General features: G+C 38.5%; 1 protein-coding gene across 1 annotated transcript in view; it reads left to right on the top strand.

The window, feature by feature from the left end:
- MMP16 (matrix metallopeptidase 16) overlaps positions 1 to 26,991 on the top strand; it is a 309,425-nt gene that overhangs the window by 119,365 nt on the left and 163,069 nt on the right. The window contains exon 2 of the mRNA XM_075549513.1: positions 20,814 to 20,962. Coding sequence (XP_075405628.1) covers positions 20,814 to 20,962 — 149 coding nt within the window. The remainder of the gene's footprint in view (positions 1 to 20,813; positions 20,963 to 26,991) is intronic.

The raw sequence follows: 26,991 nt of genomic DNA on the forward strand, positions 1-26,991 counted from the left end.
TGTATGTGGTTATGTGAGTCTGAGGTGGGATTTATGGTCCAGTGTCGGACTCATGGAGTAGTATTGGACTTATGGTTTGATCTGGACTAGGCTAGGACATTTTCTCAATATACAATTGCTCTTTGATACAAAGCTCTCCCTTACACACATATGAATGTCTCTGGATTTGTTTCTCTAGTCAATCCAGGCTAGCACAGTTTTGATATGTCCCCATTAACAATGAGTGCAATGACATTGCTTTGGACTGTGTCATTCCTGGCACAGTAAACCATATGATTTTCTGATTCAAAATGGTCAATACTGGTCCATGTCAGCTCACTAATGTGTAGAATATTAATGTTTATGCATTCATTCCATTTCATTTTTGATGTCTTCCAATTTTCCTAGATTCATACTTGTTATATTCCAAGTTCAATTTATTAACCGATGTGTTCAGTTGTTTCTTTTCACTTTGAACCATGCCCCATCAGCAAATGGAGGTTCAGAAGGCTTAACTCCCTCAGGCATTACTCTGGTGGGATCATTATAGTCAACTCTGCCTGGACAAGGCAATTCTTCCACAATCGTATTTTAAGTTACTTCCAACTTTAGGGGCTCCTTTTGTAGTATTGTTTCTGCCAGTATTCTGCTTCTACTAATTAAGTTTTCATCAACTGACAATGTTTTGATATTTCCCATTGGGTTTCCAGTGGTTAATTTCTCTGCCTATTCATTCTTAATCTGGAAGCTCTAATGAAACCTTTACACTTTGGTTAACCCTGCTTGTATTTGAAATATCAATGATATAATCTTCAGTATTACAACAACATGCAATCCACGACAATATGAAAAAGGACAGGCAAATGGTGTGGGTGGAGCGTGGCTATAGTTAAAAAAAGAATGGAAATACATGGACAGTTACTGGATGATGAACTTATTAGACTCACTTTTTCCCACTAGTTTGAAAATTTCAGGAATATACTGTACAAAATATAGAGAAAGAAATAAAACTGTTTGACTCCTTTCAGAATTATGAGCACATCTGCTTCTGAAAAATTCAACTCACAATTCAAAGCTCTTCAAATTTACAAGAAAGTAGCACTAAGAATACTAGCCTATCATTTGGAATTCAAAGACTTGCTCTGGAAGCTACAGTGCCTGCTTACAGATATGCATACTGATTAGAACTCGATATGGAAATATTCATAAAGAACCCTGGTAGATAGTGAAATTTAACTTTATATTATTCCAGTGTACATTATTGTTTAATATATCATCAAATGGCTATGTGCCTCTCAAATCAGCCTGTCTCCACTATAGTTTACAGAGTTCCAGCGGGCTATATCGATGCCTAAATTTTTTTCATCTTCTGAGCAAATAAAACACCCTGCGTTGGCCTTCCCTGTTTTGTATATGATTTTTTTTTCATGTTCATCACTCTGCCAAGGTGTGAGATCTCACAAAGAAGCAAATTCACTGTCTACAAAGGAGCTTTGTGGCCCTATCCCTGTTTGGCTTTTTAGGTATTTTGTCTCTTATTGCACACACCCCCACCCTCTGTTTTAACCCATTCCAGTATACAGGACATGCCTTGCTTCCTCCCTTTACAATTTCTGTTTCTTCTGCTTGGAGAAGGGGGAGGAGGTAGGGAGCTACTCTTCACTTGTAGATCTACATGCTCTACTCAGTCACATTCCTATAGTCTTTAATCAAGACTCCATGTCTTATGTTAGCAAGGGATTGCTCGCCAATACTATCCTATCACCAATCTGCTCTTCCTAATCCTTTTCTACTTTGTTTTTTTCCTGTGGTTCTTGATGGTGTATGCTTATATAGTTACCTTTTTGTCATGTATACTTATTTATTTACTTGCATGTTTGTCACACGACTAAAATAAAAGCAATATGAGTGCCCGTATTTTTATTCTATCTTGTCTGCTTAATTGTGCCCTGAATAAAATAGAGCCCCATTAATATTTAGCAATTTGATTTAATGTATGAACTGGCAACTAAGTGCTATATATTAATAAAATGGTTTTATTGCTAATTAATATCTTGATTAAGATTATTTTTAGAATCTTTAAAATATAGTAAGCATAACCTTCTTGTTCATTTTCTGGAATTTATTTAGATTCTTGATTTAATAGCATCCTATGATATAGAGACCTAAATTTCTTTTAGAGCAGATGCAAAAGAACACAGAAAATCTGTCAATTTCCCAGAAGTATTATTGCCTTTGGCGCACCATTAATATGATTTGAAGGTCTTTTCCAAATTAAAAAAATCTTTATTGTGTTTAAACATTTATAATAAAATATTTTATTCTAATTGTTTCTAAGTATCCAATGCAATGATATTAGTATTTTCACTATATTGTGCTACATCAAAAATGTCCATCTCAAAAGGTTGCTATCACTGCAACCAGAAGAAACTCAATGCATTTTACAAATAATTCCCATTTCTTCCTCCTTCCAATTCCTGGTAAGTACTAATCAACTTTTGTCCCTAGGCCTTTCCCTACTCTGTGGATTTCAGACAAGGGTAAACATACACTATTTGTCCTTTGTGCCTGGCTTATTCCACTCAGCATAATGTTTTCAAGATTCATCAGCATCAAAGCATGTATCAGAACCTAGTCCTTCTTTATGGTTGAGTGCTAGTTCATTGTCTGGATAGACCATATTTTCTCTGTCTAGTCATCTGTTTGCTTGTATGTTGCCCTGTTTTGGCTGTTTAAAAATGTTATTGTGTTGTTGTTGAGAATATACACAGCAAAACGTATAGTTGGGAATGCCCGAACCGTCAAGCTGGAAGCCAGAGTTAGACTTCCTGATAGGGAGGCAGTCATCACTTAGCCTTCTTCACCAAGTCATAGTTTCGCCTAGCGAGTAAAAGTGCCTGCTTTGAGCACCATCTCTATGGTATCAAGTTGACAACAGCAGTAGGTGCGTAGAGAGCAGCCATTGATATTCATGAGAGATACACAGTTAAGGAAAAGAACACAAGAATGGCTGTACAACTCATAGTAAGTGATGCCATTGAATTACATGGTGTTGATGGATAGGGTACTTTAAATTGCTATTTTAAATTCTTGATAATTACCTAGCTTCTTGAAAACCATATTGTGATGCATATTTTTATCAGCAGTATTTTGGGCCTATAGTTTCTCTAAATTGCACTCTATGAATGTATTCTCTCTGAAATATTAATAACCCATGCCCCTTCTGCTAAATGAGAAGTGTACATAAAATCTTCCTGCAGTTTTCTCCTTTGGGGTTAAAAAAGAATGGCTTTTGGGTTACTTCCATATTTCAAGGTTGGCTGAATGGGGTTGTTGACCTCTGTAAACAAGAAAGGAGCTGGGCCCTCGCTCCCCTGCGCTGGGCATTAAATGAGGAGGGGTGAATAGTTCGGCTTTAAGCACGGTGAATTTCAGAAGCTCATGGAGACAACGTGATGTGATGTTTAGTAGAAAATATCATACATACTTTTGGAGCACTGGCAAAAGGGGCCATTTGTAATTTCAGACACATGAGTCTTGCACATGAAGGTGTTGGTTGAAGACTTTATATATTCATTCATTCATTCATTTTTACTGTAGTTGATCGCCCTGGTGACATCCTGGGTTCCATGTTAGGCTGTTAACATTCAGATCAACATTTTGAAACCATCATCTGCTCTGCAGGGGAAAGATAAGACTTCTCAGCCCTAAAAAAATTACAGTCTCAGAAACTCTCCCCACAGGGCAGCTCTACCATGTCCTCACAGGGTCGCCCTGAGTCAGAATGGACTCAGTGGCAGTGAGTAGGAATTAGCAATGTTGATAGATTGGAAAACCAGGCTCCTGGTTGGTTCCGGTAAACTCAGTAACTTATTTCCTAAGAATAAGGTGTGTTCTTTACGTGTAGAGGATTTCAAATATTTGGAATATAATTTTTAGGGAATGAGAAGGAAAAATTATAGGCAAATAAAAAAAGCATTTAACTGTATGTATATAAGAGCCTTGGTGGTGTGGTAGGTTTCACATTGGACTGCTAACAGCTATGTCTGCAGTTCTTCCCCACCAGATGCTCTGCTGGAGGAAGATAAGGCATTATGCTCCCTTAAAGATTTAAAACCTCATAAACCTGCAGGAGCCGTGATACTCTGGTCTGTGGTCTTGCTATGAGTCAGAATTGACTCAATGGCAGTGATTTTTTAAAAAATTGTTATTAAATACTTTTATTGGGGGAATGGCAGTGATTTTTATTATCCTTAATGTTCACCATTTTAAGTGACTGCTTTTTATAGACTGCTGATGTGGCCAATAATCAGGAATCTGAATTGAAAGCTAATCTATAACCTTAGGGTTATAGGGTCAGAACGTTCTTGGGGGAATCGGCACTTAGTACTGAAACCAGAGGCAAGGGCTTGTGCTCCATTTAAAGCAGTCCCATGACAGAGTTGATCTCGTCGTTGATCACTGCCACCGGCATTATCCTGTTGCCTTCTCTTTCTTTCGCTAAAGGTCAACGCCATTTATTTTAATCCTACTGAATCTATTTGCGTGAACAACATTAAATATTGAATGGGGTGGAATGTTTTTAAATAAATGGAAATGTAATTGCATGATTCTCTTCCACAAAGTAGTCCCTCATTCTCAAAGGGCTTAGAGTAACGGCCCATTTTAAATTTTAATTTGCAGTATATTTATCACGTCAAAAATAACATGTTAAATTGAACACAAATGAGTTGTATGTTGGAGTCATTGTGGAGGAGTGTAGCATAATGTTTACTGGATTAGTGGTCGAATGATGTTACCACAATGTACAACTCATTAGGTTTAATCAATACAAGTGCAGTCCCCAAAATCCATTTAGAGGGTGTTGTCTTAAGCAATCTTTAAGGAGTATGTGGGACGTCATATGGCATATTAAAACAAAAGTTGCCATCCTTCAGACTTTACCTCTGAATTTCCATAGGCCTAAGTTCAAACTCACTGCTTTTGAGTTGATGCTGACTCAAGCAGACCCTGTAAGTCAGGCTGGCCCTGTGGGTCTCTGCGGTCGCAGCTCCTCAGAAAGCCTTCTATCTTTCTGCCGAGGCACAGCTGGTGTCTTTGGGGTGCTCCCCTTACAGTTAGCAGTCCAACTCGTAACCCCTCCGAATGCTCCACTGAGGCAAGGATGAAGAGACATCACCTCACATACATCACCTCACATACATGCTATCACGAGAGACCAGCCCCCGGGAAGGACAATATGCTTGGTGAAATGGAGGGGCAGCAAAAGAGCAGACCCTCAATAAGATGGATGGACACAGTGGCTGCAACAATGGGATCAAATATAAGCACTGTTGTGAGAATGGCGCAGGACCAGGCAGTGTTTCATTCTGTTGTACGCAGGATCGCTGTGAGTTGAAACAGACTCAGTGACACCTAACAACCCCGGATCCTATTAAATTGCATGCGTAGAATGTTAAGTTAATAAGGCAGATGTGCAGCATTTTGCTTCAATGCAATATACCACTTCTAATCACACAATGTAACTATTTAAAATATGTTTTCATGTAAACATCCGGAAATTATCTAAATATAGTCAAGCACAATATGTAGGTGTGTGTGTGCGTCTGTGTGTGTGTAAGAGGATAAGTCAAAAAGTATTGCTGCTGAGGGTTTCAGTTCATATGTACACTGACTGCTTTATTCCAAACAAATTTGACATATTTAAACATGTCTCTGCTTTCAGTGCATGACTGCAGAAAAGGTATCTCCGTTTCATTAGGGTACCTTAAAAAATAAATCAAGTCCAATCAAATAGGAGCGTCTCTGAAAGAGTAGTCATGATAGAGTTTATAGAGAGACTCAGAGCAATCATAGGAGCTTATTATGAAGAGGTGTTTAAGAAAATTAAAAAAACTGCATCGGCGAATAAAAGGTCAGGAAGTTTGTGTCAAGAAATGCCAACCCCTCCACCCACCCCACGCCCTGGGTGTTCTCTTCCCCCCACACGACACTGCAGCTCCTCAGTCTTTGAGGATAGCAAGGGTTATCATGGAGAATTTCACTGGGACACCTAGTCTATTCAGTCTATACATCTAATTCATTTCCCTGGTGGTTTTGTTTGCTTGTAAAAATTTATTTATGGCTTTCAGGTAATAATAAAATGTTTTTTGTGAGGGGCAGGATTGGCTCTTCTGTCCCAAAAGTGTGTCAGCCCCATCTACGCTATTCTGACTCATAGCAACTTCCTATCAAGTTTCTATAGTTCTACTTCTTCACAGAAGATTGCCTCCTTTGGGTGGGTTTGAACCATTGACCTTGTTGTTAATGGACTGTGCCTTTTGGGCTCTTCAGTGAAAGAGTGCAGAGATGGCACCACCACCTTCAGAAATGTTTACACCCAGATAGATGACAGTATGGCAAGGAACAATAGCTTCATAGTTTGAGATTTTGGTTAAAATATTTTTGTTGCAACATTTTTATCTGAGTCTCCTATGTGTGAGTCCAAACATGCCAATTGTGAGGATGACACATGACCAGGCAATGTTTCATCTCCTGTCTTACCTAAGGTAACCTTGAGTCAGCGTCAGCCTGATGGTGACCGACAACAACCTGAGTACGTACTTTCACATCGCCAGTATTCTATGTGCACCTCTTCTTATATATCTATAGGAACCCATCAACTCGTTTCCTATGATCTCCTATTCTGTTATAATCTGTTTTCTCGTCATTAAATATTTACTGCCCCTAATCCATGCCCGAAGCGGTGCTCTCTACTGTTTAACAAGACACACATAGCCTTGCCCTTAGGGGACCCTGAGTTTTGGAAGTGAAAGATGAGCAAAATAACTATGGTTTACTAAGACCATGACTGTGGCTTAAAGTCAAGATTGGTTAAGTGATTCTGAGCCCGAGCCTGTGTCTTATGGACCCAAAGCCTGTGCCCATATTCAGTTATTTTTATTCCTCTCATGTGAAGAGTAGTCAATTTCCCTGGGAACTTCCTGCATTAAGAATGCTGTGGAAGCTCTCAGGGAAAAAGAAGGAAGCATGAGGACTTCATGGGTGACGAGAACGCAGTGGTGGCATGGGTCCCAGGAACCACATGGTGGCCCAAAGAGACTAGTTTCAATCATGTTTGGGATTATTTATGCCTTTAGGTTTGAATTTTCATTAGTAGAAATTATGAACTCTTAGAATTTATTGTATGCAAGATAAAGACTTTTAAACTAGTTTCACGAGTAAATGATAGCAATCATAATGTTTTGAACAGCAAGGTAAAGAAATTATATTTAGGATAATTAATCTTTCAGTACTAAGTAGCATAGTACAAAGAATATTGATCCAGGGAAATGAATTAGGCAATTAGAACATGGTTTCACTATTAAAGTACAAGAAAAAGAGAGCTTGTCTTATGGAGGTGACACTGAAGGAGAGAACGGAGACTATTTATGTACTACTTAATGTTTAAAATGCTTCAAAAACCATCTTTAAGGTTATGTGACCATCCCCTCAAAGGGATACTTTGTTAGGTTTTGGCTCCCTAAGTATGTGCTCCTGAAGTGTCCCCTACAAACGTCTATCAATAAATTTGCCACACTATGTGTTTCCTTTGCTCCCTGATTACTGACAAACATCTTGCTTGGTATCTTTGCATCCTTAGAGCAGGGGTATCAGAATGGTGGCTCGCGGGCTGCAGAAGTAATTTTTTGTGACCCATGATGCTCTGAAATAAAATAAAAATAGAAAAATTGTTATGAAGAAAATAGCACTTAGGGGATGTGTTAGTCTGGGTATATTAGAGAAATGAATCCACAGATACTCATACGTATAAGAAAGTGTTTTATATAAAGGGTGAGAAAGTTAGTTTATTGTGCCAGCCTGGCCAATAAACACAAGTGGGATTAATTGAAGGGCGGAGAGATAAATGGCTCGGTGAGCCTCGCCTTTCTTGTCTCTCCCTCTTTGATCATCGGACCAGAGTGCGGCTGCCTTGCTTGTTCTGTGCCTCAATTTTTAGGCTACACTATATGTGGGATGCCTAGCCTGTGAACTGTGTCACTTTAAGTTGAGGTCCCTTTAAGACCACATGATTGGAATGTACATCTCTGGAGCTGGGGACTGACAGTTGGTGACTTGGCTGACGGTTGGTGACCTACCTTGCTGTTTGCTGCCTGTACTGGGATAGCCTAGCTCTCTCTACAGAGGACTACCTGGCGGCCCTCAAGACTTGAAGGACTGCCAGGGTCTCACAACTCTCTCAAGGGAGTGAGTCTCACTGAGCCATTTGTACTGCTTTATAATTTAACAGTTCATTTTTTGTGTTATATATCTATCTTTATATCTATATCTATCTCTATATCATCTATATCTATATCTATGTCTATATCTATATCTATGTATCTATATTTACTAGCAATCTGGTTTTGTTCTCTAGAGAACCCTGTCTAACACAAAGGGTAAGTACACATCAAGAAAACATCCCAACTCAGTGCTGCCCAAGCTGACAAGTCCAACATTAACCCATATGTCTGACATCAATACACAAAGTCCTCTTCTATCTCACAAAACACACACTGTGATGCCGACTACATGAGGAAAACTGAATCAGTGAACATGTAAGCATCTCAGCGCTGGCAGGGGTCTCCACACAGCTGCATCGGGGTAGGTTCATGTGGCTTTTCCACCGGCTAAGGCAGCTGCACCCTGCTCTGACAATCAAAAAGCAAGAGGCCCAAGAACTAGAAAGGCGAGGCTCACTGAGCCACATATCATTCCACCCTTAATCTTACATGTGTTTATCGGTCAGGTTGGCACAATAAATTTTAACTACTTCAGGAGAGATCAAGGCAATACGTTACACACAATTCCCTCTGAACGCTTTAGCTGCTGTAGATGAGTAAAATCACAAAATCAAAGCTGCTCATTGTAATTGAATTTGACACCCCTGCCTTAGAGCATAGCATTCTTCTCAAACACCCTCTGTGTCAAATAATGGATTACGCTTACACACATGTTGTTGTTTGCTGCCAGCATTTTGGTATTTGACCAGGGCAGCATATTTACAATGAGATTGGTTTTCATTAGCTGATTTTTATAAATAGATTGCCAGATCTTTCTCACTGGTCTATCGTTGTCTGGAAGCTACACCGGAGCCAATTTAACATTTTAGTAGCTACACAAGCTTCTGCTGAGAGGTACCGATGGTGGCTGGGCGAAGGGGCATGAATCAGGATGCAAATCTATGGGTTGGGTTCTTCCATTATTCGCTATCCTCCTCACAGGGTGTCAGGAAAATCTAGTCTACTTACGCTCCTCCATTATTTCAAAATTGAGGCTTAGTTCTTCAGAACTCATTGTATTTACTAATGGATTGGTAAAATCAAACCTATTTTCTTTCCATTTGGTGGAGATCAGGAAAAGGCAGGCTATGACTTCTTTGTCTTCAGACAGGTATACTGTTGACGGAATTTGCATTTTAAGAGCTGCTCACTCTTCCATTTTCATCATCAACTGGTAACATTTGGATCTGCTGGGCAAATAAGTAATATTCACCATGCATTTTATTATTCGTTTTTATTCTGTGACTCTATCTTCAGGAGAGTGGCTCGCCTGCCCACTGCTGAGATGCAGGGAGGGAAACAAATGGCTGATCTCTAACCCAGAGTGGACTGTGCAAATCATCTGCAAGTTCACGTCACTCAGACTAGGTTTGCAAAGGCTTCCTCCTCTGTGCCTTCCTGGCGGATAGAAGAGCAAAGCCATGTTAGGTTGACACCGGGGCTTTGTGGGAGGCCAGGGTTGGCTAGACAAATTCAGTGACGCTCAGATGTATAAGAAAGAGTTTTATATCAAGAAGTAATTACATATCTAGTTTTAGATCAAGAAGTAATTATCTATTGTGTTAGACAGGGTTCTTTAACTAACTATCTCATATACCTAGAAGGTGTCCTAGCACAGTCCCACTTAAGTCCCTTCGTCCAACACTAGTCTGTAAGTCCCTTTTCAGACTCCACGGCCTCATGCGATGATGTAGAATTCAGGAAGAGCACACAGTTGTGTGGATCCGAGGTCGATGAAACTGGCAGGGACTCAGCATCAGCAGCTCTCAGGTGCGGCCACCTAGCCGGAAGGCGAAGGGGGAAAGTTAGAGTGAGAGAGTAGCTCTCTGCTTCCTCCTTATAAGAAAGCCACACAGTCAAGAAGATATCAGGCTGTGACCTGACTGACAAGTTGGCTTCCACTTCTATCATTTTACACACCTTCAAGTAGACAAAACTATCGAAGGACCACAGATCTGCATCCTGGGATAACACCTGTCAATGCCTTGAGCAACTTAATTAACCCTTCTTAACCTGTTGTCTCATCTACAAAAAGAAGATAATATCAATCTCCCAGGCTTGTTGTGATAATTGCATGAACAAATGAACTAAGGAGATTAACAGTGTCTGGCTTCTCAAAGTGTTCTTTATGCTGAATATTAATATAATATTCCTGACTGCAGTTTTAAAGGAGTAAAAATAATTCTTCTCTTCCGGTGTAGCTGGGGAAGGTAGAATGTGAAAAGACCAAGATAAAAACCGCCATGCCTTCCCATCAGTGACTTGCAGCTTCATTTCATGTCTTACCTTTCTTGAGTCCCTGGGATTACTCAGATTGCCCTGGGAAATAACTAACTTCTTTATATAAGCCAAAAGTTGATATTTACCTTAGGAGAAGCAGAGTCCTGGTGGAAAACCGCTGTGTATTATGATGGCGAGAAATTGGATAATAAATTCATTGCACAGAAAACATAGCAAACTATTGTTTTCATGCTTTCAATAGTTGTCTTGCGTGGACCTTAATGCATGGCTTCCTCTCTTTATCTGCCTCTCTAGATTTGCTGTGTTCATTTAACAGCCATTACTGAAGCTCAACAGTGTGCAGGAACGGTTCTTCATGCTGGGTCTATAATGTTAAATAAGAAATAAAGGTTATAAAAACCCCACAAGTAAAGAAAGCAACTGGATGGTTCTTGAGATGAAAGCAATGTGGATGCAAACAGTCATTGTTGAGATGACTGGTCTTGATAAGGTGGAGTCTGTTACAAGGTGTCTTTGAAAACGCCTAATTTGAATTCAATTCTAAAGAAGAAAAGAAAAGCATCTTTTTCTTACAAATGCAGATGCAATAGCTTTATAGGAAAGAGCTTAGTTGATTCTAGTTCCTGAAGAGAGAGAAAGAGAGAGCGCGCGCAGGGTGCCTTGGAGTCTCAGGTAGCATGGTCTGAAAATTGGCTAGAGAGCTCACAGTGACTGTGCAGAGACATGTAAGCATAGTAGTGACTTTGGATTATTATTTCAGAGCTGTAAGCAAATACAGGGGATAGTCTGAGCTACGTTTTCGAAGTTACAGCTCACGTCAGCACAGGAAGGCCAGGGGGAGTCATTTGAACGCTCAGAGGTCAGCCGGTCAATCATAAGGGTGTGGTGGAAAATGGTGCTGTGAACAAGGGCTGGTTGTTTTGAGTGCCAGCAAGTTGGTTTTTTTCTTACAGCAAGTTCTTATGGCAGAATGCATCTGCCCCCTAGGGTGTCCTAGGGCATGATATTTAGGGGATACTGTCAAGGGGTCTTTCTCCCAGGGGACTGCTTGTTGAGTTTGAACCACCAGCCGTGTAGTTAGCAACTGAGTGCTTGAGTGGTTCAGGTTTATTGTGCCAACCTGGCCGTAAAACACATGTGGGATTCATTGAAGGGCGGAGAGATAAATGGCTCAGTGAGCCTCGCCTTTCTGGCTCTCAGGTCTCTTGTTCTCTGGTGGTTGGGCCAGTGTGAGGCTGCCTTAGCTGGCAAGCTCACTTCCCGGGAGACACACCTGAGGAGAAGCCACATGGGCTTCCATGATTGCAGCCCTGGGTGCTGGAGCAGCTGCGTGGAGACCTCTGCCAGCGCTGAGATGCTCATTCCACCACCAGATTCAAAGACTTTCTACCCACTGGTCTGTGATTCTCCTGTAATCGGCATCATTGTGTGTATTTTGTGAGTGTGAGGGGGACTATGTAGATTGGTGTTGGACTTACGGGCTTGGGCAGCACTGGGTTGGGACGCTTTCTGAATGTACACTTGCCCTATGTATAAAAACTCTCTTATACGTAGCATATATGCATTTCTGTTGATTTGTTTCTCTAGTTTACCCAGCCTAACACAGCACTTAACCATTGCACCACCTGAGATCCTTGAAGAAGGGGGACAGGCAAAATGAAGAGTTTTGATTCAAAGTCAAAATGGAGTTAAGATGTGATGATGGATTGGATATCCATGATGAAGCAAAATATCAAATTAAGGATGACACCTGTATTTTGGATTTAAACAGCACTGTGAGGGTGGAGAATGGACATTAGGGCAAGGTCCATTTATAAAGGATTAAACGGTGTGTCTTTGGCATGTATATGGTATATAAGATTTGGGTTTTGAAGAGATAAACAAGGAGAGTAGGCATAGCTGACCAGCAGTGATGAGGCTACAATAATAAAGTGCTCTGAAAGAATTAGTAAAGTGGGGAGGGGGAGGGGATAAGACTACCAGTGGTTTTTACACTATAAAGCTGAATAGGCTCTCATTGAAATGTTCTACAGGGAATGATGAGTATTAACTGGGCTGGGCAGATTGGATTGGATAAGGTTATTTTGCATCGGCAATTGGAGACGCTCTTGGAAGTAGGTGTTAGTGTTTTACCCAGAACATAGGCAGCCACAGTTCGGTGTCCTTTCTTGATGTAAAAAAATGGGGTGTTTAGTTTGTACAAAAATGGAACACTCTCAGCTATAAAATGCATGTTTTCACACTATCTGCCTTCTCATTTTGAAATGTGAATAGGGTCTCACAGGACACAGAAAGGCAGCTGGGTCTCTTCTCTAGGTGGCGGCCTGTACTAGCAGAAAGAATCTGGAGTGGGTGTCCGTGAGACCTCTATTTGAATACTGATTCCTCACCTTACCCTTTGTTGGTCCTTGGATAATTATGTAATCTTTCTAGGGTTTGATTCTGCCATTTGGGGACCAGATTATGTTTAACTTGTATATGTGTCATAGAGTTCAAAGATGATTATTGTTTGCAGTGGTCCAACTCATAGCAGCTCTGTGTATGACAAACCTGAATGCCACCTGGTTCCTGGCCATCCTTAGGGTCCCTGCAATAGTTGAATCTATTGTTGGCTTCTAACCTCCATAACTGGGACTCATCATCTAGAACTCTTTCAGGCAATAAACTATTGTGATCCATAGGATTTTTATTGGCGAAATTTTACTTGTCGATGACCAGGTCTTTCTTATTAGACTGCTTTACATGGAAGTCTCTCTCAAAACTGTCTACCAGGGTGGCATTTCCGATCCCAGGAAATACCAGTGGTGTCATTTCCAACATCCCAACAAGAAAATCACCATGTTATGACCAGACAAGTGGTGGGAAAAGTAAAGAGTGGGTATGTAAATGTTCTGGAATACAGTGGGCAATCGAGGAATACAGTAAGCATTTACATGATCATCAAGGCCTGTTAGAGTGGGATTTACTTGTGCAAACATGTTTAAACTTGCCTCTGTGGCCTAAGATTAGTAGATGGCAACAAACAAGTTCTCTCAATAATGCTGGTCTTAGGCTCCTTTGTGTGCCTTCAAAACAAACTTCCAGTCAACGCAGTGGGTTCCAGAGGATCTGGTAGGTCGGCCAGTGTCAAGGCACTGAGCTATCTTAGGAGATGAGGGCAACTGCTTTTCAGGGTTTCAAAGAAGTAATTGACAAATGGTCGTAAATGACACAGGATGATCACAGGGACTTAATATTAAGATGTTTAACACAAAGCCAAAAATTCTTATAGTTACATTGCACAAGAGGATGAGAACTGGGTTGATCAAGGCAATGTACTTGCTCACTCTTCAAGGGTAGCAAGGGCAGTCTTGGGAATTTTTTCTTGGAAAACCTTACCCCAGCCACTCTACAGCCATGATCTTACCCTTTTGGACTTAATTTTATTCCAAAGATCCAAAGAACATTGAAACGGAACACAAGTTGAGTCCCTTGGGAAAGCCAAGATGCTGTTTTGACATGGTGTAACCTGGAGAGCACAGAAATCTTCAGAAAAGGACCAGAGAGATGGAAAAAGTGCCATCTGATGCTTAGAGACCTAGATGGAGGATATGCAAAGAAATTGTCGTCCATATTTTGATAACTTTGTTTAATAAAGATTCTGAGACTTTTCGTATTAAGGTGAATATATAGTTGACCTTCACACTTATGACTGTTCTGTTGCTAGTGCCACCAGAGGGATGCTGACTTACATTGACCCCGCATGACTTTGCACCATAACGTTTTCTGGATGGAAATCTTTATGGAACAGGTAGCCGGGTTTTTTTCCTAGAACATATTGGGTGGGTTCAAGCCACCAAACTTCTTGCTCCACATTAGAGCAATTAATTTTCTCTCCACCAGGGGTCTTTATGATAATTACTAAGTTTACTGAGGACCCAACTGTGTCCCATTTCCTTGTCTAAATAAAAGTTGCCCCTGAATTGATAAAATGTTTAGTGGAGTAACTCTCAGTCCCTCCACAGTTTCAATTCTATTTTAAGAAGCCATTTAACAGACAATAAAATCCTAAATAAATTGAATTGTGTATGTGCAATTTCATACACCGATTCATTCATGGTGGAAAAGGACATGGTGATTTAGAGCCCGTCTAGCTTTTTGAATTCATAGAAAGGCTAATTTCTGCCTCGTTAACTTACTCTATGAATTTTCAATGTGATCAATTCAGAATGACTACTACAGCTTCAATTTAATTTTTTGGTTAATAGGTAGTGATAATTCATATTTATGGTCCCTTTCCACACTAGAAAATGTAAGTTCCAACTACTGGCATCCTTTATAGCCAGTGATTATATGATGTTTCTTAGAAAATACCTATGCTGACTTTGTTGACGAAATTGCAAAATACATCTTTATCACTTTTTAGTTGTTAATTGTAGTTTATAACAAAATTTAATAAATATATTTAGAACACCTATACTGAAAAATACAATAGAGCTTTTTATAACATCAGATAATTTATATTAAGGTACATTTTTTCAGTCAGATTTTATCTGAGCCAGTTAGCTATTAAGCAAGTATGTTATACTTTAATGTGACCTTGATTATTAGAATACTATATATCCCCAAATAATAAAAGGATTACTTAGGGAATCTGTTACTAAATAAATTTTATCATACATATTTATCTTCCAATTATATTTTGCTTCAATAAATTCAGTACTTAAATTGTTTTAAATAGTTTTGGAAGAAAGGATGTCTGAGCAACTTAAAATTTGAGGTTATCAAATTGAGGAGTTTTCTTTTATGTTACAACAAGGAGGTAGTTTTAAATTATTTTTTAATATTAATAATAATTATTTGTGACTCACCTCTGTAAATGAATAGTGCTATATTAATTTGAAATACGACATTGACTAATTTCTTGGTTTCAAAGGATAGGGAAGGGATTATTTCTTTCCATTATAGACATTAAAAATGCAGAATAATATATGTCTTAGGATGCTTTGCTTAGATTTGGCGGTAACCATAGAAACGGATATCTTCTTTGATTGATAACCATCGTTTAGGGTGTGGCTTTGATACATGTGTGTGAATAACTGAGTCAATTAATTCAGATTCCCACAATATGAACTCATGAATATTGGTGGCAACAATATTTTTCCAAGTTAATTTGGCAGAAATTTTCTATGTCTCCCACTCCATTCCTTATTTCTACCAAAAGCTTGTAAAGACAATATATACATTTTAACCCCATTTTATATTCAGTGTTTGCCTTTTATTGCTTGATCTATCTTCTTGCTCTTCAAAGAGCAGTAATCTGGTTTCCTCTGCAACTGAATTATCTCGTAAGTCAAGAAAATGTGTTTTGCCTATAAGAAAGCAAGGCATTTGATTGAGGTGTAGCTCGGGGAAAGTAATTCCAGGTTAGATTGTGTTACCCTATTTGAAGTTGTTGCAGTGATAAGGAAATAGGATTAAGTTCCAGAAGATATAAGGAGAACAGTTTTGCCTTGTAAAGGCTTGTTTGTCCCTTGATACGGTTCCCGTGCTGATGCTCACGTCAATCCGGTGAAAATAATAGAACAAAGAGATGAAACAAAACAAAAACCTCTTGGCTAAATGTTCTATTTTTTTCTCAATTTGTTTTGGAGTTTGAGAAAATATAAAATGGTATGTCTTTCTTCAATCTCTGTCTTTATATCTGTAACCACTTAAAAGTTCACCTATATACTGTCTTTCTCAATCTGAAGGAAAAAAAAACAAATGAACGTGAGCAATTTCAAAAATTCAGCAGTACTTTATTGTCAACAAGTAGTTAACAGTTTGTGAATTACTGAGGAAGAACTATGCTGGGGGTTTTGTATATGCTTGCTTAGCCCCATATATCAGATAGCATTTCCCCTATAGGCACTCAAAAAACTCACTGTTATCCCGTCAGTACCAGCTCATAGCAATCTTACAGGACAGGATAAAGTCGCCCCATGAGTTTCTGAGACAGTAGAAAGCCCAGCCTTTCTCCCACAGAGACTCTGGAGGTTTCGAACTCCTGACATTTCAGATTCCAGCCCAACATGTAACCACTATGCCACCAGGGGTTCCCGTAAAGGTATAAAAGACACAAATAGTTCTTAATCATCCAGCATGTTAGAATATTTTTTAAAAAGGGACAGAAAAATCTCAAGAGTAATGGTTAGTTTTTCCCAATCATCCAGGAGTGACCATACTTTTCTTTGGTGTTGATAACAGGGATCCTTGTCAGTGGCAATGTATAAGGATTAATATCTTTGGTATATAATCCAGTGTAGATAAAAATATACTTTTATGAAAAGTAAAAAAGTAGATAATAGATTATATTGCCAAATCTTGGTCATTAGGAGATTAGGAATATGGACTATAATATATTTTAAATATTGTAAATTTATTAAATTTTTTCAAATAGTGAATATATTTCCAGTTTGTGATTTTTAAAAATTTAAAAATATTTTATGGTGATGTTATTGAAAGTATCCATAGGAAATTAGGTTCCCATTAAAAAATTCCTATAAATATTGTTGAGTGACGTTGTTTACATTTTCTGCACTGTATCTGCATTCTCACTATTTCTATTTGGGTGGTTCCACTTTGAAACATCAAGCTAGCTTCCCCCTGCCCTGTCTGAGCCTTGAACGTAAATGCTTCCCACTTGGTCTTATACAGATGATTTTTCTTTAAATGATCATATGACTCAAGGTGCTATTGGTTAGTTTATGAGCCAAGCTGTTATTTCGCTGAACAGCAGATTTCAGAGTGTTTTCTGATCAAAATTTAAAGGGGGTACCTGGACGATCACCGCAGGGGTCCTTCTAGGTAGTGGATTTTACGAATTTGATTTTGTTATTCCCATAGCCCCATTCGTTCCAGGACCCTCTCTTGCGTCTCTTGGTGGTGGCAGTAGCTGTGCACTGTATTCTTCTTGTCTCAGGAAAGACGAGGCTGTGCCTTGTGTTGACAATTAGTCATTTTAAATAGTTTTTCTTTGAGATCAGTTTGTAATAAAAGTAGAAAAAGCGAGATTTTCTTGGTCACTCTGGCATATCTCAATTTTCTAAACCTCACACTGCTCTGTACAGTTGAATGATGAGGTGCCAACACTACCTTGGTCTCTTTGTCAAACATGCTTTATTCTACAGAAACAGATGAGATTGCATTCTGTATGACTACTGCCTGCTCTGATGATTTTGTACCAACTTGGTACCTGATTCTAACCTGGTGGTCATTGATGAGTGGATGTTCACAAAGCACTATTGCTTTGAATCACAGTGTTTTCTGCCATTGGTAGTGAGCTCACAATCTGGCATGCCTAGTGTTATGTCACCATGGTGGCCTATTTGGACTTCTCCAAGAAGCAAGAGCTTCTGATATAAGTCTAGATAGTGTGGCTCTTCTTTACTATCTTACCATTAGTAGCTAGAATCACAGAATTCTTCTCTGGTCTCAGAAGTTTAAAGGAAGTACTGCAAAATGAAAGCAGTCGCAACATAGTGCAGTCCTCTGATGATTAAAACACTAAGGGATGATTGATTTTCATCTCGGATATAGATTTATGAAGCAATATGGTTCAAGGGAATACTTTTAAGTAGTCATACACGTAACCACTGTGCTTTACAATGGCCAACTGTAATATTGTCTGTAGGGTTTTGGCAGTACTGTTGTGGATATGCTACTTTCCTCTTGTATCATTAGATCATTATCATATTTATTATGCTTAATAGGCACTGTTCAATGGAAAGATGCATTGTAAATCATGATTGGGAATGTTTTCTGGCCAATTCTCAATGTTTACAAAAAAAGAGTTATTGTTTAACAAATGACAGAATTGGTAAGAGGACCATCTCAAGGTGACAACTATCTGAGTAACCTTGATTTGTCAGCCATGACGTACATTGTGAATGTAAACTTATAGGTGCCATTGTTGCCTCACTTTTTAAAAAAACATTTTACAGTTAAGTAGAATTACTTCTCCATTCTTTTGAAAAACAATCTCTCATGGCTAAAGAGATCTTGAAGCAAAATTATATTTATTTTTCATCATCGTCTAAAACAATTGTTTAAGAGCTTAAGATATAAGTATCAGTCTATTTTTTCATTTTACTTTAAAATTTCTGTTTTGTACAATGCTTCTGTGTGTCTATAAATTATAAGTTTTCTTATTAGTGGCTTTATCTTTACTATCCCCTTAAACATCAGTAGCTAAGCACCCATGAATAACCTAGCAACAAGTCAGCTCTCCAGCAAGTAAGAAATGAATGCAAATAATATATTATGGAAGTGGAGTTTACTATAAGAATATTATTGCATATATTATTAAAAATCAACAAAAGTATTGTGATTTTTGAAAAAATGTTTGATAATGGTATTGAAATTCCTAGTAAGTATTAAATGCCTATGAGATCCTGTCTCATTCATTTAAGAAACAATGGAATCTATTTCAGACTCCGTCATGGTTAACTGAATAACTGAACACATGTGTCATTCCTGACATACTGTCCATCAGAGTCGAGATGATCAGTTACTTGACATGGTTTTGTTATATGGTAGATGCGGTTCTTAGATTTGAGTTTCAATAATCCGTCCTGACAGTGATGCATTGCTCATTTATTCAATTATTTTAGGGCAGATATATATTTTTCTTTTCCATGGGTTGTGTTTATAGTACTGCACTTTTTTTGGGGGGGGTGTCAACTTCTTAGAAATAACACAAAGGTTCCCATCTTTTCTTTCTCACATAAAGACATTGATATACTTAGCATTGGTTTCTTTTGGTAAAATTTTAATTTCTAAAATGTCTATTTTTATGGGGAAATGTCTCTCCTGTGTTGTATGTAAAAATTCATAAAGGGAAGTAAGTGTCTCAGGTATTGGGGAAAACTTGAAATTTCTGAGAATCACCATTTATATAATGAATAGACCTGGGTAGTGAGGGAAAAGCACCCTGTTGAATACCTTCCAATAAATCGCACCGCTGCCACTCTGTGCCAAAGGCAGACTGCTTGGCATTCACACAGGTAGTTCACTGAGTTTAAAAACTGCTTCGAGTCATAGGAAAGCCTGAGGTAAAGGACAGAAAGTTTCCATATGGGCTGAGCATGTGAGTCTGTTTGAAATGAATATGTACAGTTGTAAAACTAGAAAGCATCTGCTGCCTGTTGGAAGCACATTATTTCCAAATCTCCATTTTTACAAGCTAATCTTCAGTAAATAGCTGCTCCAATCCCATTCCAGTAAACAGGAGTTCAAGTTCATCTTCTTTCTCTTCCACTCTTCATGCTCTCCCCCTAATAGAGGGTGGGACTTGGGAGTGTGGGGCTGGTGGGTGGGACAGACAAAAATCTTGACACTGTTAAAGCAAGGGCCAAATATACTCAATACGCTCATTGAACGGAGTCTGCATGTGAAAACTAAGATTGCTTGTATGGGTTTGGATTAACATGAAACATAATAATTGAAGAATGCATTCCCTCCTTACATAGAAACACCTAATTTCAAATTGAATACAGGGATAACATGAATTTATACTCGGAATGTCTGATGATCAAGAAAGTTTCCCTCTGAAGCTGCTACTTGTCACCACTGAAGTCACTAATCTATTTCAGAAAAACCGTGTTTCGGGCTGTGATACAAACATAACTGTCCCTTCGAGCCTAAGCGTGTCTCAATGAGGTCGGTCCCGTTAATGGACATTTTAAAAACTCTCGCAGCCATTGAGCCACTGCCGACCCATAGTGACCCCCTGCGACTCTCCGAGAGTCTCTGTTTTCTGAAAAAGAAAGCCAGTCTTTCTCCTGCCAGGCTGCTACAGGAGGTTTCGAACTGCCGACCATACTGATCATAGCCCCAAACGTAATCACTACATCACCTGGCCTCCTACGAATAGAAATTACCTTCTGTCATTTGAAAAGTTGAGTTCCTAAAGGGTAGGGACACTCTTATTTGTGATTTTATGGCTTTTTTTTTACCGTGGTAACTTACATACTATAAGTCTGCAACAAATGATCATTCCTGTGTAAGTATTATGTGCCTATTTTCTTACAAAATAATTTATATTTACGTAGAAAACTCCATAAGAACCACTGAATTTCATTAAAATAATGTAAGCTACATAATATATATATGATAAATAGATTGAACACATACAATATGCACTTATGGGAGAAATGATGTCCAAAAGTCTACATAAGAAATGAATTAACTACCATAACATTCCTGTCCGGCCGTCAGCTGTTCTGAAAGGAACTGTGCTTGTTCTCGCAGGTTTGGTTACAAAAGTACGGTTACCTTCCGCCGACGGACCCCAGAATGTCGGTGCTGCGCTCCGCAGAGACCATGCAGTCGGCCCTAGCTGCCATGCAGCAGTTCTATGGCATTAACATGACAGGAAAAGTGGACAGAAACACAATTGAGTAAGTATCGGCCCCTACACCCTCTCCTTTTTGCAACAAAGTAGCCTGGATCTTTAAATGGATTCCATGGACCACAGATTGAGTAATTTTTTCTCATGAACATTTCTTTGGAATTGGCCCTAAGGTAATTCTATTCTGAGATGTCATAACATATTTAAGTTTATTGGCTAGATCTTCATATTTTTTGAAAGAACAGAGGAAATCTAAACAATGAGTGCAAGTGGACAGTAACAAAGGATCAGGTGTGGCAAAGGGAGAGACACGCTGTGGTGGGCTGGGATCCGCTGGCGGAGAGTGGGGTGAGCAGTGGTCCTCAACCTTCCTGATGCCGCCACCCTTTCATGTAGGTCCTCGTGTCTGTAACATTGTTTTCATTGCTACTTTATAACTGTCATATTGATACTGTTATGAATCAGGTGACCCCTGTGAAAGGGTCTTTTGACCCCCAAAGGGGTCACGACCCACAGGTTGAGAACCACTGGGTTAGCCCTTCTCTCACATAAGTGAAGTAACATCACATTAGGGGTTTGCAATTGACAATAATGAAAATATTTACCTCACCGAAACTGAGAAACAATACAAATCATCATCTTTGGGGGGGAGAAGGGAGTGGAGTGGTGGGTATCTGAGTCTATTGACAATTGTCCAAATAAATAAAAGAGGTATTTGTATTGTCACTGAGAAGTATCTCTTTTCATGTTCTTATTTTTCAAGGACTTCCTTTTAATCTTTGGTATTATTTGTTTCTTTATCAAATGATTTTAACTTTCTCTTTTTATTTATGAATAACTATGTATATGTATTTAACATTTAATCTGTGTAAAGGGCATGTGCAGTCAGTAAAATATATCTTTCAACCGAAGAACTTAGAACAAATTGCAAAGCTAAATAAAGTGGCAGATTATTTTATCACAAGTGCACTGTAAGTTTTAGAATATTCGGAAACAATTTATTGCTGTAGACTCCAAAGGAGAAAAAATTTAAAAATCTGTCTTTTTCTTAGAATGCAGAGGGGAATATCACGTGTATTCATAGAATCCTTGATACTCACAAAGTGAATCTATTTCCATCATTTAACTGGATCATCATACATGAATTCTCCACAGTAAATAATTCAGGACTTTATTTTTCTCTCACCTTTTTCAGATTTAAAAAACACTGAATATTAAAGACTACATGAAATCCAGAGTTAGTTGCATATTCCAGTTCTTTTTTCCATTCAGTTGATTTTGATTTTTCCAATATGGTGTGCTGTCTCTGGGGGCCTGGTGGTGTACTGGATTACCTGTTGGCCTGCTAGCCCAAAGAGCGCAATCTGAAACCAGCATCCATGCCATGGGAGAAAGAGGAGACTAGCTACTCCACTAAAGAGTCACAGTCTTGGGCATCCATAGACACACTTCTACCCTGTCTGCCCTACACGGTTGCTCTGAATTGTAATCCACTGCATGGCAGTGAATTTTCCCAAGGAAGACATTTTTCTGTTTTTTTCAGAACAATCAATGTGTGGACTCAGGCATCTTTAATTAATTTTGACATGTAAAATTGATTTAATATATGCCTTTAAAATTGTTCACCCTGTAATGATTACATCACAATATTGCACATAGTATTTCTATTTCATAAGGACAAAAAATAGCACATGAAAAGGGTTTGAAGTTTAAACTTCAAAGCAATTTACAAATATAATTAACTTGCCTTCCTTGCCACTTCAAAGAGATTCATAAATACCTGGAAAAGCAGAGTCAATACTTTTTGTAATTTATTCTATAATAAATCTAAACCTGTTAAAATTGGGTTCAGAATGTGCCTGTCTGATCTGGTCCCCCCCTTATCATTGCAAATTCTATCATAGTAATGCCATACCAAACTTGCCTTTAGTTATAAGATACCTCTTTTCTCGAATAAATACCGGCTTTCATTAATCATCATAACCAAGAACAAGTGCTGTGATTTATGCTGTGTCACGCACAATCTCATTGGACCCGTAGTCTTCATCCTAACAGTTTACCAACTAAACGGTGCGCTCTTCTTTTTGGAGGGCCATCAGCTTAGAATCTACTGCTTTGGAAGATACGATATATATTTTTAAAGAATACAAGAAAAGCAGGGCCTCAGAAGCAAAGCACCTGTTGGGATGTCAAAGTTGCCTGGTGTCAGAATAAGAGGACTGGTTAGCCATTGCTATTAAACTAAGACGAACTTGCTGTCGTGAAATTGATTGCGACTCATCGCAGCCGTGTATGACTCGACAGTAACAGAAGTGAAGCCAGGTCCGGAGATGAGCTCGGTGTGTTCTCCGTGTTTTGAGAAAGCTTGTGTTGGCCCTTTGGAAGGCAGAGGATGGGCAAGTTTGCAAATAGCTGAGAAAAATACCGTTTGTCTGGATATGAATGAAAAAGACTGCCCGTGGGATGTTTGGGAGTCTTTCTGTGGAAAGGCGTCGGAGCAAGACATACTTATTCTCTGACCAAAAGATGAATGAGAGACGCTGATGAGATCAAGGTCTTTTTCTGGTGCACGGTGCATCCCACTTCAGACGGGAGAGGTGCGGGCAGTGAGTCAAGGTGAAAGGAGCAGTTATACATATGTCTTATCAAGTAATCAAGCAAAAATAAACTGTTTTGACAAACCCCACTGAAATAATTTGTTTGCTTGATTCCATTGGCATTCTTTTGTCCGTTTTATTTTTTATCAAAGTTGAGTCTGACTTTATTCTTTGGATTTAGAAATGTATCATCTTACTTAAAAGTGTGACACCTGGCTGTGATTTCCGGGACGATCCACTAAGCGCTCTAAACTCTCATCAGCTTCCCTTGTCGCCTGCGCCTCTGTGTTTGCTCATGTTAGCTTGAGGACTTCACTCTCTGGTTACCCCAGCTACTAACTGGCTTCACTTGCCTTCCGTCTGTTGTTTTGTTTTGTTTTGTTTTCCCATGGATTGATCCTTAGTCCTGAAGTGTTATTGTGCTGGGGATTCAGCTCACACAGTGTGCTGTTTTGGATGTATAATACCCATAATCATGGTATTAAGACAATTACCTGTGCTTGTGTAATCTCATAGGTATGTGTGATAACAGTCCATGCTGAAATTACACTCTATTAATTTCACATGATCAAATTAGGAGTATGATTTTGTATCTAGGCTTTATAACAGAAAATATGGGCTACAGCTGTAGACCTGAAATGAATCCTTAGTATTAAAATAATATCTTAGAACCTATTTTTAGATGCTGTAGACACTCATCTAATTTTAGACTCTCATCAAGATAAGTGGCTTTAAAATTAAATAATTAAGTCCTCCTTTGCAGATAGATATCTAATTTGTGGATGCTTAAAAGTAATGATCCCGATTTGTGTTTTTCACTATATTATGTTGAAGAAATTAACTATTTTCAAGGAACAGATTTAGGTATTACCTTAAATGGTGCTTTTGTATTGGTTGACTGGGGTCTTGGAGAGATTGTTATACGTATTTATTTCAAGAAGATAATGAACTCAATCTCATATATTGAATTGTTTCTCTCCTTGCAGAATGGTTAGCTGATTTTTGTAAGCATGCTCACTTAAATTTCTTAATAACTGGAATGAGCTCTATTAAGTATAAAAAGGATAGATGTAGCATGAGGAGAAAATAGGAAGATGTTAATGAAAATGTATTTGGGATATGTTTCCAAATTGTGAATAGTGATTTTGGTATCCTAGTTCAGCTTTTTTGTGTGAACATTGACATGCATTAAAGTCTGCCTTATGCATTAACACATTTAAGGAGGCACACTCTTCCCTTTTCCTCTCCCATATTTTATTTTATTTTTCAACTCCCCTTTATATGACAAGAACATCTTTGGGCCCACTATTGGCACTTAAAATGGCACCAAGTAATTTTATGGTCATAACTTTTCTGTGTTAAACTTTCCTGGGTGAAGATCATATTGCAATTGATTTAAATATCTGGAAAAGACAAACAAACAAAAACAACAAAAGCAACAATAGAGAAAACCTGTGTTTCAGACATCACAAAAGGTTGATGATTTGTCTATTTTTATCATCATAACTTATTTCAATGTTAGCCATAAATAGAAGGGACACTTCTCCGTGATGAATTTTTAAGTGTAGAAAGTGAAAATATGAAAATTCCATTTTCTCAATTGACTTTGTATTACTGTGTTGCCAAACAAACCTAGCTAAGTGGTTACTCATGATTTACTAATATGGATATTTCCAAGTTTATCATTTTAGCCAAAACTTACTTACTTTTTCTTTTAAAAATCATTTCATTGGGGCCTCTTAACAGTTCTTCTCACCATCCATCCATCCATCCATCCATCCATCCACGTGTCAAGCACATTTGTACATGTGTTGCCATCAGAATTTCCAACATTCTTTCTGCTTCAGCCTTTGTTATGATCTAATATTTTCCAACCCAACTTATTTTCATAACATGTGCTTTCTTTAAGTGATGGAAGATATTGAGAATTTTAACAGAATATATAAATTGACTTAATTTATTCAAGCCCAGTCCAGAAACTTAACTTAATCAAAATTAAACTATGGCTAAATAAGTAACCTTCCCTGGAGAGTAATTATGAAAGTATAGTGGCTTTTAAACTCATGATTTGATAAATGAAATGCTTAAGAAAATTAAGAACCCCAAATTTATTTTTACTCAGATGTCAATATGCTCCTTGATTATTATTCTTTTCTTAAAATTAACAGGTTCTTTCTTTATTAATTAAAGTTATTTCCTTCATTTCTGAATTCATGAAGAATCTTAAACCCAGTAAGATTATACCATGGCCCAGCCGTCATTTGAATAGCTAGAGAAAGATAGTACATGGCTAAAACTCAGCAAGGAGTTGGATTCCTAATCTAAAACGCAAACGCTTAAGTAACAGTTAAAGGTAACACGGTTTCCACGTGGTGGATGATGATGGCTCTTTATTTATATTCTGGGTGCAAGTTTTTAAATACTTTAATTTTGTCATTTCAGCCCTGTGAGTCAGATGTGGCTTGATTCCATAGGTTAATGGCTTAATAAGAAAAGAGTGTGAGAGAGAAAAGAGAGACTGATCGCGGATGAGGGTGAACTGTAAGCATGTCAACATGTTTGAGTCCTGAGTGAATTTGCTTGGACCGTTCCTCTCCATGACCACTCAGCTCGACTCTATGTCCCCAACCAGAATTTTTCACAATGAGAAAATAAGAATATTTTTAAATTTCTTTAAGAATCATTTAGGGACAATACAAAACTGGACTTTGTTCTTGCCTGTAATTGAAACTGGGAAAGCTTGAAGGGTAGAAACCAGTTTCACATTATGCTGATGAACAATTTTTCAAAGTCCCAGTTCATCAGGGAGCGATTTTTTTCTCATGGGTACAAGTCGGAGCCAGGAGTCATCCCCAATGCACTTTTCCATTTAAAAGTGTTTCCTTTCTAGACCGTCTACAGAGGACACCCCATCTAGTGACTAAGGTGACAGTACTTCCAGAATTGTCCTTTGATGGCCCTATGGGAACAGCACAAATGTGCTGCTCATTTGTGGGGGAAAATTATATTTTATGGAAGCGAATGCAAACTTGATAGGTTCATATATCGGAAACAGGTACAGAAGCTAGTGGCAGCTTCATTCACATAAAATAAGACAATGGGATCATCTCTATTTTTATTCAGAAACAGAAGTTTGGACAATATGCTTTGCTTTATTGTTACACGTATTATTTTTTTAACACACTCATAAAATGAGTTGAAACATGCTGATATCGGAATGCTGCTATTGCTGCTTCCATTACCACTGTTACAATGACATCCTCCTATTTGCATTAGAATAGGAGGATAGTAAAAGAGCAGTCACAAAATCTAAAGAAGCTTTGCTTTGGGCAAATCTTCAGCATAAGACATCTTTAGAATATTGAAAACCCGAGGGTATTACTTTGAGGATAAAGGTGAGCCCATCTAAGCCATGGTATTTTCTATTGCCTCATATGCACATGAAAGTCGAGCATTGGATAAGACAGACCTCAGAAAAATC

Source organism: Tenrec ecaudatus, chromosome 5, assembly GCF_050624435.1.
Source record: "Tenrec ecaudatus isolate mTenEca1 chromosome 5, mTenEca1.hap1, whole genome shotgun sequence".
In the NCBI taxonomy this organism is placed as follows: Eukaryota; Metazoa; Chordata; class Mammalia; order Afrosoricida; family Tenrecidae; genus Tenrec; species Tenrec ecaudatus.